Source organism: Typopeltis vanoorti, chromosome 17 (assembly GCF_054136105.1).
Source record: "Typopeltis vanoorti isolate ZY-2024b chromosome 17, IOZ_Tvanoo_1.0, whole genome shotgun sequence".
NCBI classification, from domain to species: Eukaryota; Metazoa; Arthropoda; class Arachnida; order Uropygi; family Thelyphonidae; genus Typopeltis; species Typopeltis vanoorti.
The window spans coordinates 42,783,125-42,801,058 of NC_143565.1; the positions used below are offsets into that span (position 1 = coordinate 42,783,125).

General features: G+C 33.2%; 1 protein-coding gene across 1 annotated transcript in view; it reads left to right on the forward strand.

The window, feature by feature from the left end:
- The first annotated feature begins 1,768 nt into the window (after positions 1–1,768).
- The window catches only part of LOC150097325 (forkhead box protein K1-like), a 149,381-nt gene continuing 133,215 nt past the window's right edge, over positions 1,769–17,934 (forward strand). Inside the window, exon 1 of the mRNA XM_090406890.1 lies at positions 1,769–2,241. Within this exon, the coding sequence (XP_090263016.1) occupies positions 1,865–2,241 (377 nt within the window). The 5' untranslated portion in view covers positions 1,769–1,864. The remainder of the gene's footprint in view (positions 2,242–17,934) is intronic.

Below are 17,934 nucleotides of genomic sequence, written 5' to 3' on the forward strand. Positions count from 1 at the left end.
GAACACCTGAGCTTGGTGGCAGAGGATCGTGACCATTGGAAGTTCCTCTTGCAGCTGTTTCCCCCACCGTTAGGAAGGGTGGGCCTTGAAGATGTATGTATGTATGTATGTTGTAATATATTTCCATATTAATTCCCTACGATTATTTAATTCATATAATTTTATATTAAAATATAAATATTGCTATTGCCATTTATTGAGTTCCTAGAGGATGCACTTCGGTTCTATGTACAGAATCTCTCTCTCTCTCTCTCTCTCTCTCTCTCTCTCTCTCTCTCTCTCTCTCTCTCTCTCTCTCTCTCTCTCTCTCTCTCTCTCTCTCTCTCTCTCTCTCTCTCTCTCTCTCTCTCTCTCTCTCTCCTGTTCCTTTTTTACCTTCTCATTGTAGATAATTGGTGAATGGAGTAGGCAAAAGATTTCATACAAATGGAGTCACTGTTGTTTTGCACGAATTAACGACAGAAAGATAATGGCTGCTACCGACAAGAGCGTCTTAGCTCAGTTTCTTTCGGCAGAGTCTTTTGGCTGGAAACATCTGAGTTCGATTGCCTTCTATGACACGAAGAACTTTGATTAGGTCTTTTCATTCAAAGATGAGTTAGCCGACCTCATATGGTGGTGAGGATTTCTTCCAAAAACTCGTTTTTTTTTTTTTTTTTTTTTTTTTTTTTTGGTCTGTCAAAGAAGGCAAACTGGTACCGAGAATACATATATCTACAGATGAAAATACTTATATGTGCAATGAAGACAATTTGAAACCACCTTATTCTATTATTATTCTATGCCAAAGTAACATTACCGCCCCACCAACCATTAGGTCGAATGATATAAACAACAACAGACTAGAAATTCGAAGTAACATATACAGTGATGCATGCTCAAATTGAAACTTGCAGTTATTGCTATATTATTATTCCATTGGAAGAACTGAATTATTCTTGAACAATTAAATGTTACTTTCGGAGTCATCTGTCAAGATCATTGTGGCTCTATTTGTTTTCCTTATTTTTTTTTTTTTAAACCTTTAAATTTGTATCTGAAGCGGCAACACAGTTCTTCGTGATTACTTATGCAGGGTTGGTAGCTATATTCTAAGAAAGCAATGTCATTGTGACGTCTTTAGTAGATATGTTGCGGAAATAGACATGCAATGTTTGCAGTCTTTAGTTGTGAACCAGTTTTGTTAACCAGTTTAATAGAAATTCATGAACTTTTTCCTATTCTGGAGTCACAGCTGGAATTCTTATGTAAAATTTAGGAATTATGTTGATACATAAATTTAAAAAAAATTCTATATTTTTTAATACTTTTACTTGTTTTATTTTAAATTTATAGAGAAGTCATGCAAAAATTTGTACTGAATATCTATTTTTTACAAAATATGAAAATAATATTGAATACAGAATCATATACATTGTATTCTTACCTAAAAATTAACGCGAATTTTCGGCATTGAAATTGTGATGACTTCTGCTTTTCATATTTTTAATAGAGCTATGACAAGCTTCCATAGTTCGTGAATCAGTCTTAGCTACTCCAAAAACTAGAAATGTAAATTAATATATGTAAATATTAAGATATGTAAAGTAAAATAGTTAAAAATGTAACTGATAGAAATCTTAAATATTCAAACATGAAACTTACCATTAAAAATGGAATAATAATAAATTATACTATTTAACTGTTGAGTTTTTCAAGGCTGCCGTCACAGTGCTAGTGTGCACATATGATCTCTGTAGGTGGAATTGTGGGTAGTGTCAACAGTAACTCTAACGGTGTGTGTCTGGGAGTATTACGGTCGTGTTGGAAGTCGTGAGTGTTGTGTCTGCTGTTGGTTTCGTTAATAAATAGTGTTCACACTTATATGTTACGAGGTTTAGATATGTCATCTCTACACAATGCATCTGATAATGATGCGTGGGCTCTTTTAGCTCTTAAATCTGCTCCTCCTAGTCCGTCTAAAGTCGCATGGAGTCCGGAGCCGAAGAGGGCCGCCATAGCACGGCTAGAAGGAAGGGAGTTTGAGTATATGATCAGGCAAAATCGGATCACAATTGGACGTAATAGTAGTCACGGAGAGGTAGATGTCAATATGGGACACTCCGGTTTTATCTCTAGGAGACATTTAGAGATCTATTTTGAACGCCCTCACTTTTATATGGTGTGTAACGGTAAAAATGGTGTTTTTGTTGACGGAGTTTTTCAAAGGAAAGGAGCACCGCCACTGCATTTGCCTAGAACGTGAGTATGATTAGTAAACTGTTTCATTCATTGAGCGGCGTATCTTAATGTGAGCATATGGTTAATTCTTGCAACCAAATTTAAATGTAGAAGTTATTTTATGCAGTTTATATTAACTTCTAAAGCGGTTAATTTAGATCCAAAATTGAGGTTAATTCTTGTTGAAGACAGTACTAATAGACTTATTGATTGTTATAATAAACAGTGGTATGTTAATAACAGATCAGATCTGTTTTGTCTTTCATTCTATCTATTGTATTAATTGCTACTTCACACAGCTTTTTGTTGCATATATAACATTAAAATAAACCTGTCACGAGAAAAAAAAAATAGTGAAAATAATTCAGAAAGCCCTGTTTGTAAACATTTGGAATGTAACTTGAACGGGTTGGTATTTAATTATTTTTTTTTTTTTATATAAATTAGAAATTGAGCACCCTCATTAAATATCTGCAAGCATGGCATTCTGTAAATACTAAAGAAATATGCAACTAAATGTTACATTTATAATAATATAAATATTGATTATGGAAAGCGAATTAATGTACACAGTTTTGCAAAAACTATGTTTCCTCAAATTCCACAGCAGAGCTACCATCACAAAATTTGAGTAAAATAAAACTTTTACTCAAAGAGTTTTATTGAAAACACTAAGCAGATAAGCAGGTGCATATCTTTTATGGTGGCTATGCTGTGCATTGAGGTGATTGTTGATCCAAAGATCTCTGGATGAAATATGCTTAACTGCATGAGTCAGACAAAAATGGCCATACATGGCTAACCAGCCAATTCATCTATAGAACACATACCTGCCAGCTCTTCAAATTTTATTGGAAGAATTCCAATTTAAAAAAACCCTATTTTTGATATACATGTTTAGGTATGTTTTTCAAAGTTTATAATACAAATTCCAGGGCCCTATAAAATGTAGTGTCTTAGGCTGTCTTGTATGAAATGACGTTATGGAGTAAAATAGCAAGTGACTTGGTTGCTGTACTTAAAATCACTATTTCCTAGTTTGTGTAAACAAAAGTACCATTACAATATCTTTTATAGCAGACCTATGAAAGTCATTTTTGTGTTATTGTTTGGAAATGATAGTATTTGGCAGATCAAGTAAATTTTTTGGCATAGGGAGATGGCCACAATTGTTTTATTTATTTGTTATTTAAGATTATTAATTTCACAAACATTGATTATTTAGTTAACCATGTAATTAAATATATTATTTAATGATGATCAGTTAATATATATTGACATTGATTAATCAGTTATCCATTAACCTTGCTTGAATTACCCATGTGGATAAATGTGGTTTGCTCTAAGTACATCATGCAGTATTTGATTTTTGTTGGTTGAATGTATACATTAAAGACAAAACACTACAGCAACAATGTTTTGCGTCAATGGCTCATTCCAAAAAAAAATCAGTGACTGATGAGAATATGTATATATATAAAATGTTTTGCACTTTATTCCCCTCAGCAGGCTGGTGCATTATCAGTGAAGTGACGAAGTGCAGATTAGGCATGGTTGTGCCATGTTTCATCCACTTCACTTCCCTATGCTTGCACAAGAGTTCTTCTTGAAAACTTGCAAACACAGGCAAAATTGTTTATACATTTCTCTTTTGGCTTTTGAATTGAATCAGTATCAATAGGGAAAATGGTATTTTTGTGGCCTGTTCTCTAGCATCAAGCCTTAAATCCACTGCTATGAGCTGCAGAGCAAATGGTCCAGTTTGGAAAGGCATAGAAATGTATGTATTATATTTTTTCAAGTAAAAGTTTAAATTGCAATCTTCAGATGAAAAGTAATGCTTGAATGTTTTTGGGATTCATGAAGTCTATCAGACATTATCAGGAAAGAAGAATGACAATAGTCAGTGCATATTACCTGGTTGGCTGAATGGTTAGAATCTGTGCTCCAGCTAATAGGCTGTGGTTTAAAACTCTATGGGCTTGGATATTTGTGATTGTCTTTAAGTGAGAGATGATTTTCATTCAGCCAACTCAAGATCACTCTGTAGCATGTAGTGTATTCTAAATGAGAGGGACTACATTCAGAAATGATGAACTTTGTTCAGTTTATTACTGCTATGTTAATTTCAATAAATATATTGGGGATACTATTGGATTAGATTACTTTTGAATAATGCCATTTTTGCAGTCTTATAAAGTAACATTTATGATGTGAATAAGGCTATTGGACTAGATGGAATTTCACCACATGTTATGAAAGAATGCACTAAGGAACCGGCACAACCATTAACTCTGTTCTTTAATGGAAGTCTAGTGTCCTCAACAATTCCTAATGAGTGGAAAGAGAGCAAGATTGTTCCATTGCATAAAGGTGGAAGCAAAACAGATATTTTAAATTACAGACCAGTTTACATTTCTGTAGTGGTTGTTAAGATCTTGGAGAGATTGGTTAGGAATAGAATACAAGAATGGGTGGACAAAGAAAAAATTCTGTATAGAGGTCAGCATAGGTTTGTTAAAGGAAGGTCTTGTTTTACAAATTTGCTTACATTTTATAAGGTGACTACCACCATCTTGGATAGGAGTGATTCATATACAGTGATACTTCTGGATTTTACAAAGGCATTTGACAGGCTACCACATGATAAACTGGTATATAAGTTAAGCAGATAGGATTGGAAAATCAGTTGGTTGATTGCATAGCAGACTGGCTTTCTAATTAATATCAAACGGTTGTGTATAGAGGTGCCGCGTCTCTCAGGAGGAGAGTTACCAGTGGAGTCCCACAGGGTTCTGTTCTAGCACCACTGCTGTTCGATTTGTTTGTTAATGATATTGTGAGTGGTCTGCAAGATGATATTCAGCTGTTTGTAGATGATACTAAGCTAGGAAAAGTTATTTGGAATGAGAAGATGTACTGGTGCTTTAGAGAGATTTGAATAAAGTGGCTTTGTGGGCAGAGAAGTGGGGGATGATGTCAGTTTAACACAGTAAATGTAAGCACTTTGGATCTCAAAAAAAGCTTTGGATCTTAAACTAGCTTTGCACTTTGAGATCCAAAGTACAAAGCTAGTTGCACTTTGGATCTCAAAAAAAGTAGAGCTGTGTATCATATTGGAGACATTGTATTACAGGAGGTGGAGGAAGCGTGTGATACTGGGATATTGGTGGATAAGGAATTGAAGTTCAAGGGACATTTGCAAAAATAATAAAAACAAAGAAATGCCAGTATACTAAGAAGAATTCTGACAAGTAGAGATAAGAGAGAATGTGGATTACAGATGCTAGTCAATAGGCGGAAGAGGGGCAATATGATTGAGACATAAATTGCTGTGGGGTGCTTGTCAAATAGATACTGAGGATATTTTTCAAAGGATTGAAGGAGGGAAGGGGATAGAGACAATAGGTCATTCTTGGAAGTTGTATAAAGGTGTGGTGCGTAAGAGACTGCGGCATGACTTTTTTGCATGGAGAGTGGTTGTAAGTGGAATTTATTGCTAAATGAGATGGCGAGTGCGGAAACATTGAATCAATTTAAGATGAGGTGTGATAAACATTATCTCTGTTAGAATGCACCTTACTATAACCTCCCTTGATGAGTCTTGACTCCAGGAGGTGTTTGTATAATAATAATATAAACTGAACAACCGATGGAAAAATTATCATATTTTCACAGTCATTATAAAAATTCATTGTTCAGTTTAAAAATCAATTATTTTTTACATTAAAAACTGTGAATTAAGGCTTTGCTTGGATATGGGTAATATAAAGATGTGATAGAAGACAGTTAAATGATATTACTTCATAAAAAGTGAAGTCATGTGACTTCCATTTTTAAGTGCGTTTGTCATCATCTGTTCATTGATGATGTATGGTGACTCAGATGCTTGATGATTTGTGCCACACCAGTCCCCACTATGTAGTCCTGTTGTATGCTTTTCTGAAAGCTTCAACTCTGAAGATCAGTCACTACACACACACACACACCATCCTTTCATCTCATTGATGGTCGCTCCCCCCCTTTTTTTTTTTTTTTTTTAGGAAACTTACCTTCTATTACTGTTTGTACCTTTGTCAGTTTGGTAATTCAAATGGCATTCAGCTGATGTATATAGTTTTTTTTTTTTTAATTAAATCAACATATCCATTACTGACAAAAAATACTGACAGTTGCTGAATAAAAATGCATAGGCAAGTTCAATTTATGTATATATATATATTGAACTTGCATACAAGATACTATAATGGTACAACATAATTAAGTTTACATTATTAGCTTGTATCGGCAGTTGTCTTCCACATTGATATGTTAGGTCTAGAATATGGTCAAATCTTACATTTTGGCCTTCTAATGCACTGTTAACTACATAATGGTTTTTTTCCTCTAACGCATTTTCCTGCCATCCTAGTCAAACATAAGTTTATCCTTTCCTATTCTGTTTAAATAACCATACCACCTCAGATTAGTACTGCTCACACATGCTGGAATGCTACTGTCAAGATGCTGTCTAATATCTTTCTTAATATAATTCTATCCACTCACTCTAATTGTTCTCAGATCCCTCACATATCTGTGATCTCAAGTATTGATCAGTTGTTTTATCACTGGCTAAAAATTCTGATCCATAAATTAAAATAAGTTTAAACACAATCTTTAACAGTGCTAGTTTACTGTTTTGATTAATTTCTTTTATATTTCTTATAAATTTATTCAGCTGGTTCCCTACCATTACAATTTTCTATATTCCATTACTTATTTCAATATCTACTGTGCAATCCTCATAAAAAATTGTACCAATAGCTAAGAAGCTAAAGTTAGTCCTAAAATTAGAAACTTTCCACTGACTTTGTATTTCTAATAATTTGACTGGTGGAATTACTGATATTGATATCTCTGTACTTGAAAATGATAAATATGGTATGATAATGGCATAAACATTTTTGTTTTTATGTTACTGTGTATTATTATTATACAATAACATCTCTATCTTCTTTTCTGTCCTTAATAATTAGTATTGCAGCTTCAGATTTCCACATTTCTTTGCCTTCAAATTGTATTTTATTATTTATTATATTATGGTAACTTCCATGTAGTCAATAGACTGATTGTGAAAGGCCCACTTAACCAGCAACATGTCTATCATATTGAAACTTGAAATCATTAAATGTGTTCCACCTACCAACCACTGTCCATGTAACAAATCTATTCCTCACACCCTTCTTCACCATGGCTTTAAACAACTTGGGCTAACACATGTACGTGGATGGTCTGAAAAGTTCTTGGCCTCACAATGAAAAAAAAAAAATTATAATTTCATTTTTTTTTTTATTTTTCAACTTAATCTCCCTTAAGACTAATACATTTATTTCAGCGATGCTCCAGTGCCATTATCCCATCCCTGTAGTGGTTCTCAATAAGATCTGAAAAATACCCCTCTACAGCTGCAATCACCTCTTCATTTGAAGAACATCACTAACCAGCGAGGAAGAGTTTTAGTTTTGGAAAGAGAGAGAAGTCAGAGCGAGCCAAATCTGGGGAATAGGGTGGATGTTCCAACAATTCATAGTGCAGATCCCTTAATTTTCCCCTTGCCAAAACACCTTTGTGGGCAGATGCATTGTCCTGATGAAAGATGATTTTTTTTCTTCTGCAAACCGGGTCTTTTCTCATGAATTTTTTCATCTAATCTGGTTAAAAGATTGGAATAATATTCCCCAGTTATTGTTTTGCCCTTTTCAAGGTAATTAATAAACAAAATGCCTTTAGCATTCCACCAATGCCTTGACCTTGTCTTCTTTGGTGCTGAACAACCGGCTTCTGTCCACTATTTTGACTGCTGTTTGGATTCTGGTGTGTAATGGTGAATCTAAGTCTCATCCATAGTAATAAATCGATGCACAAAATCAGTTTTATTTTTGTTAAAACACTCCAAGCACTGTTCAGAGATTTTCATGTGAGTGCGTTTTTGATCTGCACAGCACCCATCTTGTGCAAAACTTTTTCATTTGCAATTCTTCATGCAAAATATATCCTACATGTTCTTTTGAAATGCCTATAGGCTCAGCAATTTTACTCACTTTGACTTGCCGGTCATCCAGTACCATATTGTGCACTGATCGATGATTTCTGGTGGTGTTATACTTCTTGTACATCCTTCACATGAATCATCTTCAAGGCTGGTACGGGTGCATTTATACTCGGCAGCCCATTTCTTAATTGTTTAAAACAAAGGAGAAAAGTGCCCATAAACTTTTATGAACTTCAAATGAATTTCTTTTGGTGTTAAACCTTCTTTTACAAAGAATTTTATAACCACATGATACTCAATTTTATCCATTTTTCAAGGGATACAGACAACACTTTAGCTTCTGACAGCTGTATAAAAAAAAAAACACTTGATAGAGTGTTTTTTTTTTTTTACAGTTGTCATAAGCATCGATTTCACATCGATGCTTATGACAGATGTACCAACTTAGAAAAAAAAATCTTGCCAATAATGTTGGCATTTATGGTTGAGGCCAAGAACTTTTCAGACCACCCACGTAATTTTAATTTTTTATGTCTAAACTTAAAATCTTATTTTAATAAAAAAAAATTGCATACAGAAAAATTGACCTTGAAGACATACAATTTACAGACAAAAAATACTAGTGGTGGTAGTGGTGGGTGGTAGATGACGGTGTAGGTGATGATGATGGTAGTGGCAGTTTGCTGTAGTTGGTTGATTAAGTGATGGAAATGGAGAGTTGTAGAATAGGTGTCCTCTCTCGATGAGTCTTTGGACTCCTTGAAGGTGTTGCGTAATAATAATAATAATAAAATATAAGATAAAATCATTTATTTAATAAAATCATATTTTATTAAATGGAAATGATTTTATATCTTATAATTTCATAAATGTAAAAATGTTATATATTTAATTAAAATAATCTTTTAAATTTAAACATAAAAAAAAATTAAAATTACATTTGGTTAGCCAATAAAGACTTATACCAGATTTGTAGTGGAGTATGACAATCATCTGCATAGAGTTCGGCTTAACATAATGCCACGTTCCTTCATGATGTGATCTGTGTATATGATGAATAACATTGGAGAAAGTATGCACCCATATCTTATACCTCATTTTATATCAAAGTATCTTCCATTCACACCATGGAAATTATAGCATAGTACCTATTCTCTAGTACCTACTCCAGTAGTGTGACCCTCTGATCAGGTTTTATAAGTTATACAGTGTGACTACTGTAAAATTTAATATCTTCATATTTTAGCATTTCTGATTGAATATGATCTATTCCAGGTGACTTTCCACATTTCAGGTTTCTGATTTTTTTTTTTTTTTTTTTTTTTTTTTTTTCTAACTTCAGTACTAAAATGCTTATAATTACATTCACCCTGGATGTTTTTCTACCACTGCTCTTGCACTGCTTATTTCATCTCCCATTTTAAATGTTCGCAAACATCCATGTCCACAGCAGGATGTGAACCTACAGCTTGTTGGTTGAAGAGTGAGTACACTATCTACTTGGCCAACCAGACCAGAATACTCCAGAATGTCTTTATCTTAAAGTTTTGTATGACATTTATCATCTCAAATTCCTTTTACAGTACTCTTTCCTCATTTCTAAGCTTTTTTTTTTTTTTCTTCAAATAGCCTTCAGAATATTTTTCCCACCTTCAGGTATGTTTATCTTCTGTATTCTTTCCAAAATGTTCTCATGACTTGTTTAGCAACTTTTACATATAACTTAGCTTTCTTATGTTTTTATTCTCAGCACATGCTGACTTACTCATTTGAAATTTTCATCATGATTTCTTCATTCCAAGATTGCTTATTTTAACTTCTCGAGTCCATCATATAGTTCTGATTTTTCTATTCTTGAAACACTGCCTCATAGCTCTCTGTTAAATTAGTATGTTTTCTTCAGAAACCATTTATCATTATTCTTTTCATTCTGTATAAAAAGCAATAAAAATCACTGCAACTGAAATCATTGTTTAATCTACAGCACATTAGTCCTTTTACTGTTGATTTTGTAATTTTTCTTTCCTGAGACCATGACATTGTTCATTACTGAGAGTAACCTTTCAAAGTATACAAACTATACAGAAAACATAATGCATAACATTGCTGAGGTTAGGCACAGAAATGTTTTCTAGTCCTTGAAATGATTAGAGTTAAACCCAATTTTCTTTACAACTTATTATTTATTTTCCAAATTTCCCAATTTGAAGTTCATAATGTCTTTGCAAGTATTATTTTATCAAACAGTTAATCTGTGTTTATTATGACATTTGCAAGCATTTCATTAATTTTTATAGCTAAGAGAATCTTGCAATTCTCAAGTAACATTCACAGTGTATATTTGGAAATAAAGTTTGACTACAGATGTGAGAAGACCCCTTGACACTTCCGCACATGCCAGAAGGAGAAATCATTCTGATAATAGGGTAATCAGTGTCTAAACATGTCAAAAAAATTACCTTTTCTTTTATGAACATTGTAGTTTTTAAAGTAGTAACTATTTTGCTTGCATAACAGTTTGAAGTTTTTACGTATAAAGCACGTGATTTCATGTGGCATTTGATATTACTTGTGTTTCCTGACAAAATATTCTCCACAAAAACTATTTTCCCTATGGCCCAACGTAAGACAGACATCAGTTATGAGTGTAAATTCATCCATAATCAAATTAGCATGGAAGTCTCCACTACCTTGAACTGTTTTGCTCCTTATGGTATAAAGCTGTTATCCCATCTTTCTCAAAGATTTTTCTTCTGAAATTTTTAAGTTCAGTAATGACTAGTCATGTGCAGTTGCTTTGGTTTTTTCCATATACAGGATTATGTAGCTGTCCATGAACAAACCACAAATATGTTTCTCCACATTTATTGTCAAAGAATTTTTTTTGTTATTGGACATTGACTTAGCCCATCATAAATTTGCAGGATCTTTTGTATAGTTGGTAGCTTTGAAACAAATCAGGCATTTTCATGTTGCAGACCCTTCATGTACTCAATGTCTGTAATCTTGCAATTCTCTTAGCTAAGTAACATTCACTTGACACTTCTGCACATGGCAGAAGAAGGAAAATCCATTCCGATAATAGGATAATCAGTCCATCTAAACATGTCGAAAAATTAGCTTTTCTTTTATGAACATTATAGTTTTTAAAGTAATTATTTTGCTTGTATAACAGTTTGAAGTTTTTACGTATAAAGTATGTGATTTCGTATGTCAGTGATGAATACGTACATTGCCTTATTCCAGTGGTGAGCTATAAGGGGCTTGCCTAGGCCCTTTGTTAATTTTTTCTCAAATTTGTGAGCCCCTTGTTCTTCTTGTTTACTTTTTTATTTTTTCAAAAAAAAAAAAAAAAGAAAAGAAAAAACCCATAATTTTTTGAAATATATTAAGCGAATAACTCATACGGTAACCTAACAAACTGATTTTATTAAATAAAATATTATAGTTACTGTTACTACCATTTTACAAATAAGAATTCACTTTTGGTAATCGCATATAAATAAAATAGGACTATAAAATAATGCCCCTTGATTGGTACCGTTGATTATCACTTGAAGTATAAAAACAAAAGAGAAATATAATGTACTTCAATATTATTGAAGTACATTATATTGTGTTTAGATAATATTTATTATTTATAGATTGTTTGTCATAAAAATTTCTATCGCAAACAAAAGAAATTTATTTTGTTTATAAAAATGTGGACTATTTCATATGTGCGATTATAAAAGATTTTATTCTTATTATATTTTGATACTTAAAAAATGTTTTTCTTATGTAAGATAAATAAACACAGATGATTGTCTGCAAATATTTCATGTTTAGTTCATGAAATATTTTGTTTAAAAATTATAGCCTTTACAAGTTGATTGTCCCTTCATACTTTTTGATTGGCATTTGTACACAAGCTGTATTAATAAACATTTATGTGTGAAATACGGTTTTTTTTTTTTTTTTTTTTTTTTTTTTTTTTTGCTCGACAACGTAAGCCCTTTGTTAAAATTTCCATAACTCACCGCTGCCTCTCTCCCTTCAACATGAATTGACTGTTCTTGGCACTGTGCCAGCTAAGGTTCTCTCAACTGTGGGCAAACTATACCTATAAATTTTGACTATGAGACCATCCCCTTCAATAGGTAGGACATCACCTACAGCATGGAGACATTTGTGGACAATGTGGGCAGTGCAACTAATGTTCACAATATTTCTTCAAGTTTCCTTTTTTAATCAACCAATACAAAGATTGTTTTTGAATTTTCTTTTTTACAACTCCAAAATTTGTGTAGCAGTTATCACTCCAAAAAACATCTTTTTTTTTTCTTTTTTTTTGATGAATGCATGTTTTTTTAAGAAATACCAGAAATATCTGGTATTTCTGATGTTTCACTAGGAATTGACTGTAAGTCTAAAAGTTTTACTTTTATTTTTTGTTTTGAGAAGAAAAATATCACACAACAAAAGATATAATTATGATTTCTTTTCTGTTGGAAGCATCAATGATGATGCTCACAAAATTTCACTGATTTAAATCTTCATGGAGTTTGCCAATTGTCATTAAGACTATCAGCCTCATAATTTCTTCTGACAAGACCAACCTTTGGTTCAAAGAACTTCACAGAAATTAGTTTAGATGAACCATCAGTTGTTTTGAAGCTTAAATTGTGAACAACAACAATGAAATGCAAAAGTTGCTTCTTGGGCAGCTATTAACAAATCTTTGCCAACTGGTTCAGTGCTTTCAAGAATGGTAGACGTGTTGAACTAGTGGCAGCTAGCAAACTAACTTTGTTTGGCATATTTTAAATGGTCTTTTTTTGTTAGAAAGGCCACCATGAGAAACTGAGAATAAGAGATAAGCATTGTGTACCCTATCAGTTTGGTCACACCACAAACATTTTGCAAGCATAAGTATTCTTTTTGTACTTCATTGTTAAATTTTCACCTTTTTTTGGCATTGTGACTAACTGGGGAAAAAAAAAAATCACGTGATACCGCAAGGACTCCGTCATATGAAGACACTCTACTCCATTTTGCCATATACATCCCCCCCACACACACACGCACTACTTAACTCTCCCATTACACACAACTACAATAAACCCATCACCACCAACAACAGCATGTTGTGTGTGTTTAAAAAAAAAAAAAAAAAAAAAAAAATCTGGAATTATACTACACAGACAACACAAAACACTAACACAATTAGTTAACCACACAGACATGTACTGACAGCATTTAAATTAAAAGAAAACATTTTTGTTTTTCTTATTTTCATTCTTGCATTTTTTCTGATCAAGAAAAAAATGACAATTGACCAGGACTTTAGAACCCTGACTTTCAAATTGGAAAAATTCTGCTCCAAATAAGACATGTAGAGCCCCTTCTCTCCCTTAAACATATCTGTAATATACCCCTTTTTTCCACCTATTTGCTATACTCTGTAATGATTATTCAGCATTTCACTTCTACACAGTTTACCCTAAATTTTGATATTAAATCATAACTATCCCTTAATAATTATGCTATAATTATTATTTATATGTACTGTATGTGATATAGAAAATATCACATTTAGTTTGCTTATAATTTTATTTCTCACTTTACCTCAAGTAGGCAAAACTTGGCATCTGAAATTTTAATATAGCAAGCATATAAAAATAATATAATATAAATAATATAAAAATAAAAATTTCATTTAAAATAATGAAATCCATTGATATTCATATGCTGGATAGGAAGTGCAGCTCCATAGGTCTTTAATTTTGATATCCTTGATTTAGTTATTCAAGCAGCGTCATGCAAACGTTCAAGGATGAAGCTTAATGATCTTTTGATACTGCATATTATTTACACAAGAGAAAGTGGATAATCTAATGGTGGGGGGGGGGGGGGAAATCTGGATCTTTCTTAATGAAAGATATACTTGTCTGCCGAAAGAGCAGTGTATCAAAATGATTTATCACTTTTTGGGAAATTTAGAAATATTGAATTTTCCCTACTAGCTGACCCATATTGGATAATAGTGCAGAATGTTAGTTCTCTCTCTTCTCATTGGGAGTCCTGTGCAAACCACTGCATATGTAAGATTTTATTATTATTCCTCCATGTTTTGTGAGATACTTTTGTTCTTGTTCCGTCATTTTGGCAACAGTCTGTGTTGCAGTATATAATTCATCACTGGTATAAAAAAGGCGATTTTCAATAAAAATTCAACGTTATTAATTTAACTTTCACATAAAAAAACCTCGCTGTACTTTGTGCACGAACTTCCGCATAAATGTCAGCATAGTTACAAGTCACGATATTTGCGTGTAACGAAACGATTATGCTGTATTTGATAAATATCCCTTCGCTTTGAGTGTATAGCTCAAAGGGGAAAATGAACCTATAAATGGAGTTTCACATATACTTCTAGTTTCCATATATATATATATATATATATATATATATATATATATATATATATATATATATGTGTGTGTGTGTGTGTGTGTAAATAAATATGCTAACTCTTTTAATGATTTCCTTTTCAGAATTGCATAATAGAGATGTTTCACATATCAATTCAGGTTATTTCGAGTGACAAAATATTCTGAAAACGTCCTTATTGGTTTTATTATCTATTTTGTAAATACTTCTCAAAGATTTTCTCTAATTCTCCCCCTCCCCCCCTCGGTAAATTCCGTTGTTCAAAGGTAAATTTGTATATACAGTATCCTGGTGCACATTCAGCGCCTTACTGCTCGTTGTTTATGTTTGCGATGATCAGCATGGTAGTGGACTTTGGTTTGTAGGCGAAGTTGTGATAAGGAAGTTCCTAACAGTAGATAGAAACGTTCTATCGTATAAGTACTCGCGCATGCATAAACAAACGCACACGCCTAATACGGAATGTGATAAATTGTATTAGTACTGATTAGCTGGTATATGACCGGATATGTTTAGACCGATTCCGATTATCTATTCTAGTACGAAAGGGTATTTTGTTTTGAGTCAAGGCCATTTAATAAGTTGTGAATCTGATTTTATCGGATAAATACGAGTGCACTATTGACATTGATTCTTAATTTTGTTTTTATTTATTTCTAAATGGTATAATTGCTTAACATAATATGCAATTCGTATGTGCAGTTTCAGTGTCTTTATGCGATTCTTGTTACTAAAATGCTTTAAGTATATTTTCCTGTTTGAGAAGGCTTCCAATATAATAATAATCAGTATCAGAGTATGAAATTGTAATATTGCATACTTAAAATTAGTATGAAACATTTAGGCATATATCAAAGGTTGGTCGATTGGTAGAGCCCTGCTACTAATGGCTCAGCAAAAAGTTAATCAAGTTTGAGCGCGGTTAGTAGTTGGAAGGTGATCAATCGTTCGATGCGTTGAATTGTGTATGGTCAACACCATACACAATTCAACTTCAAGTGTACTGAACCAACACCTTTCTCCATATTTTTTTCCGATGAGTACTTCTCCACTCACGTCATTGATGTATTATAGGTTTTGTGACTTCTAGTTTTTTTGTGTGTGAGGAGGGGACTTAAAAATAAATAAAAATAATTGGTTGATGCATTGTTTAGTTGCTTGTTTCACTATATGGCTGGTAAAACTAGGTTAAATAGGTTTGAGTGATGATAATCGGGTTTGCATTGAGTATCTCACCTATCAAGTAATTGCTTGCTATTTCTATTCTGAATAATCTGCTCTAATTTCAGACAGCATTGTCTGTGCTTGTATACTTATATTCATTTGCTCACATAATAATCAAGTAGGAGAGGGAGATGAAGTCACATAATTGAAACTTGGAGGAAAGGGAGGATCATTATAGAAATACACACTTTCCTCGCTAGTGTGAGGAAAGCATCTCTACTTCAGCTACACAGCTCAGACATATTATTTATTCCACCTCAACAGCCAGCATAAAAATCCACTTCATTATAGAAAAAAGAAAATAACAGCAGTCTTTTATATATACTTTCTCAGTTTACAGTAAACCTACATCCAACAGGTATACATTCACAACCATTTCTCATTTCCCTTTATTTTCCCTTCCCAACAGCATGATAAACACTTGTTAACAGAACCATCAACCTCTGTTCCAACCATGCTTCCCTGACTGTGTGATGTTTATTCATCACAACTTCTTATCTAATTGTTACATTGCCAAAAAAAAAGTTCCTCTTTCCTTCCCACAGTCCTCTGAACATATACAGATTACAGTAATGCTATTGCTGTTCCCTATATTTGGAACACATCAGAAACAAATAACTTGAATTTTAAAGAAACATAATTTATGCACGTCACTCAAACCTCATTGGAAGCTAGCTGCCTTTATCTGTTCTCCCAACTCCCTCCCTTCTTATTTCCAGTATACAAGGTTACTTGTTCTTGCAACTTGTATTATAGACAAGCTGAAGATTTGCTAACATCTATCTTAACAACATAAGAAATATATTTGCTGTCACAATTATGGATAGTCAGATCCAACAGATCATATACCTCGGACACTGTTTTGCATGAATGGACATCAGAAAATTGCTCACTAATCCTCAGTATATGAACATATCAAACAAATTATTACTAGTAGCAATGAAAAGCATTCTGTAGACATTGAAAACAGGCCTAACATAAAATCAGTGACTCAGTCTTGATGAAACAGCACTTGTGGATCTGCTGAGAGTCCATTTCAAGAATAGGATCTTGAAATGGCAGGCAGGAAGGATGTTATGCTTTTAACAGATCTCTAGAGGCATAGGTCACTTTGAACTGGCAACCAGATTGAGTACATGCTGTTTTGAGTGAGTGCTACTTCTCAGAATAGCACTGAGTCAACCAAAAGCAGGCTTCTTCCAGTAAGTGTGTTCCAGTAAGCAATTCCTCCAAATTGCTGTGTGCAAATTGCATACAGCAATTTGGATGCAGGAAAATTGACACTGGAAACTGGATCTTCTCACTCACCCAGCATGCACTCCAGATCTGGTATTATTTGATTGTCATTCGTTTAGACTGATTGCTTACTGCCTGTAGGGATGATACCATATAATGCATGGTCCATCTGATATCAAGAAAAAAAAAACATCACTTCTGTACACCTTTTATGTTATTGAAGGTTGCAAGAGAATTTAGATCTGTTTTTACTCAGGGGATAAAAATTTATGAAGCAAATGTGTTTTTTTTCACTAGTCATTATCCAAAATTTAATGTTGATGCATTAATAATGCAGATTTGTATAGCAGATATGCAACATTTACTTATAAAAGTTTTAAATAAATAAAATACTTAGTATTATGTATATTGATATATATTTAGCTTATGGGTAACGATAGAAGAAACTGATGAGAAAACTACAAATGGACAGTTTGGTTAACCAATCAACAGCACTATCAAGGAGTAAATGCAAGTTCATGAAACCTCCAGGGAAGAAGTGGGGCAGTCATCAGTGATACAATGCATAGTCTACACAGCATTGCCACACACATAAAGGGTTACTGTGAAATTCTTCACAAATGTAGCGAGTGGGCATAGCAGCTTTTTCCAGTCCTCAATCTGTTTATCTGGCTTCTGAAGTGTTAAGATAGGTTGAATCTTTGAGGTTTGACAGTTTCATCATAGATCAAACGGTCAAACAAGTACCTCAAACTGATCTGTGATCAGTTTGAGGTACTTGTTTGCAGTTC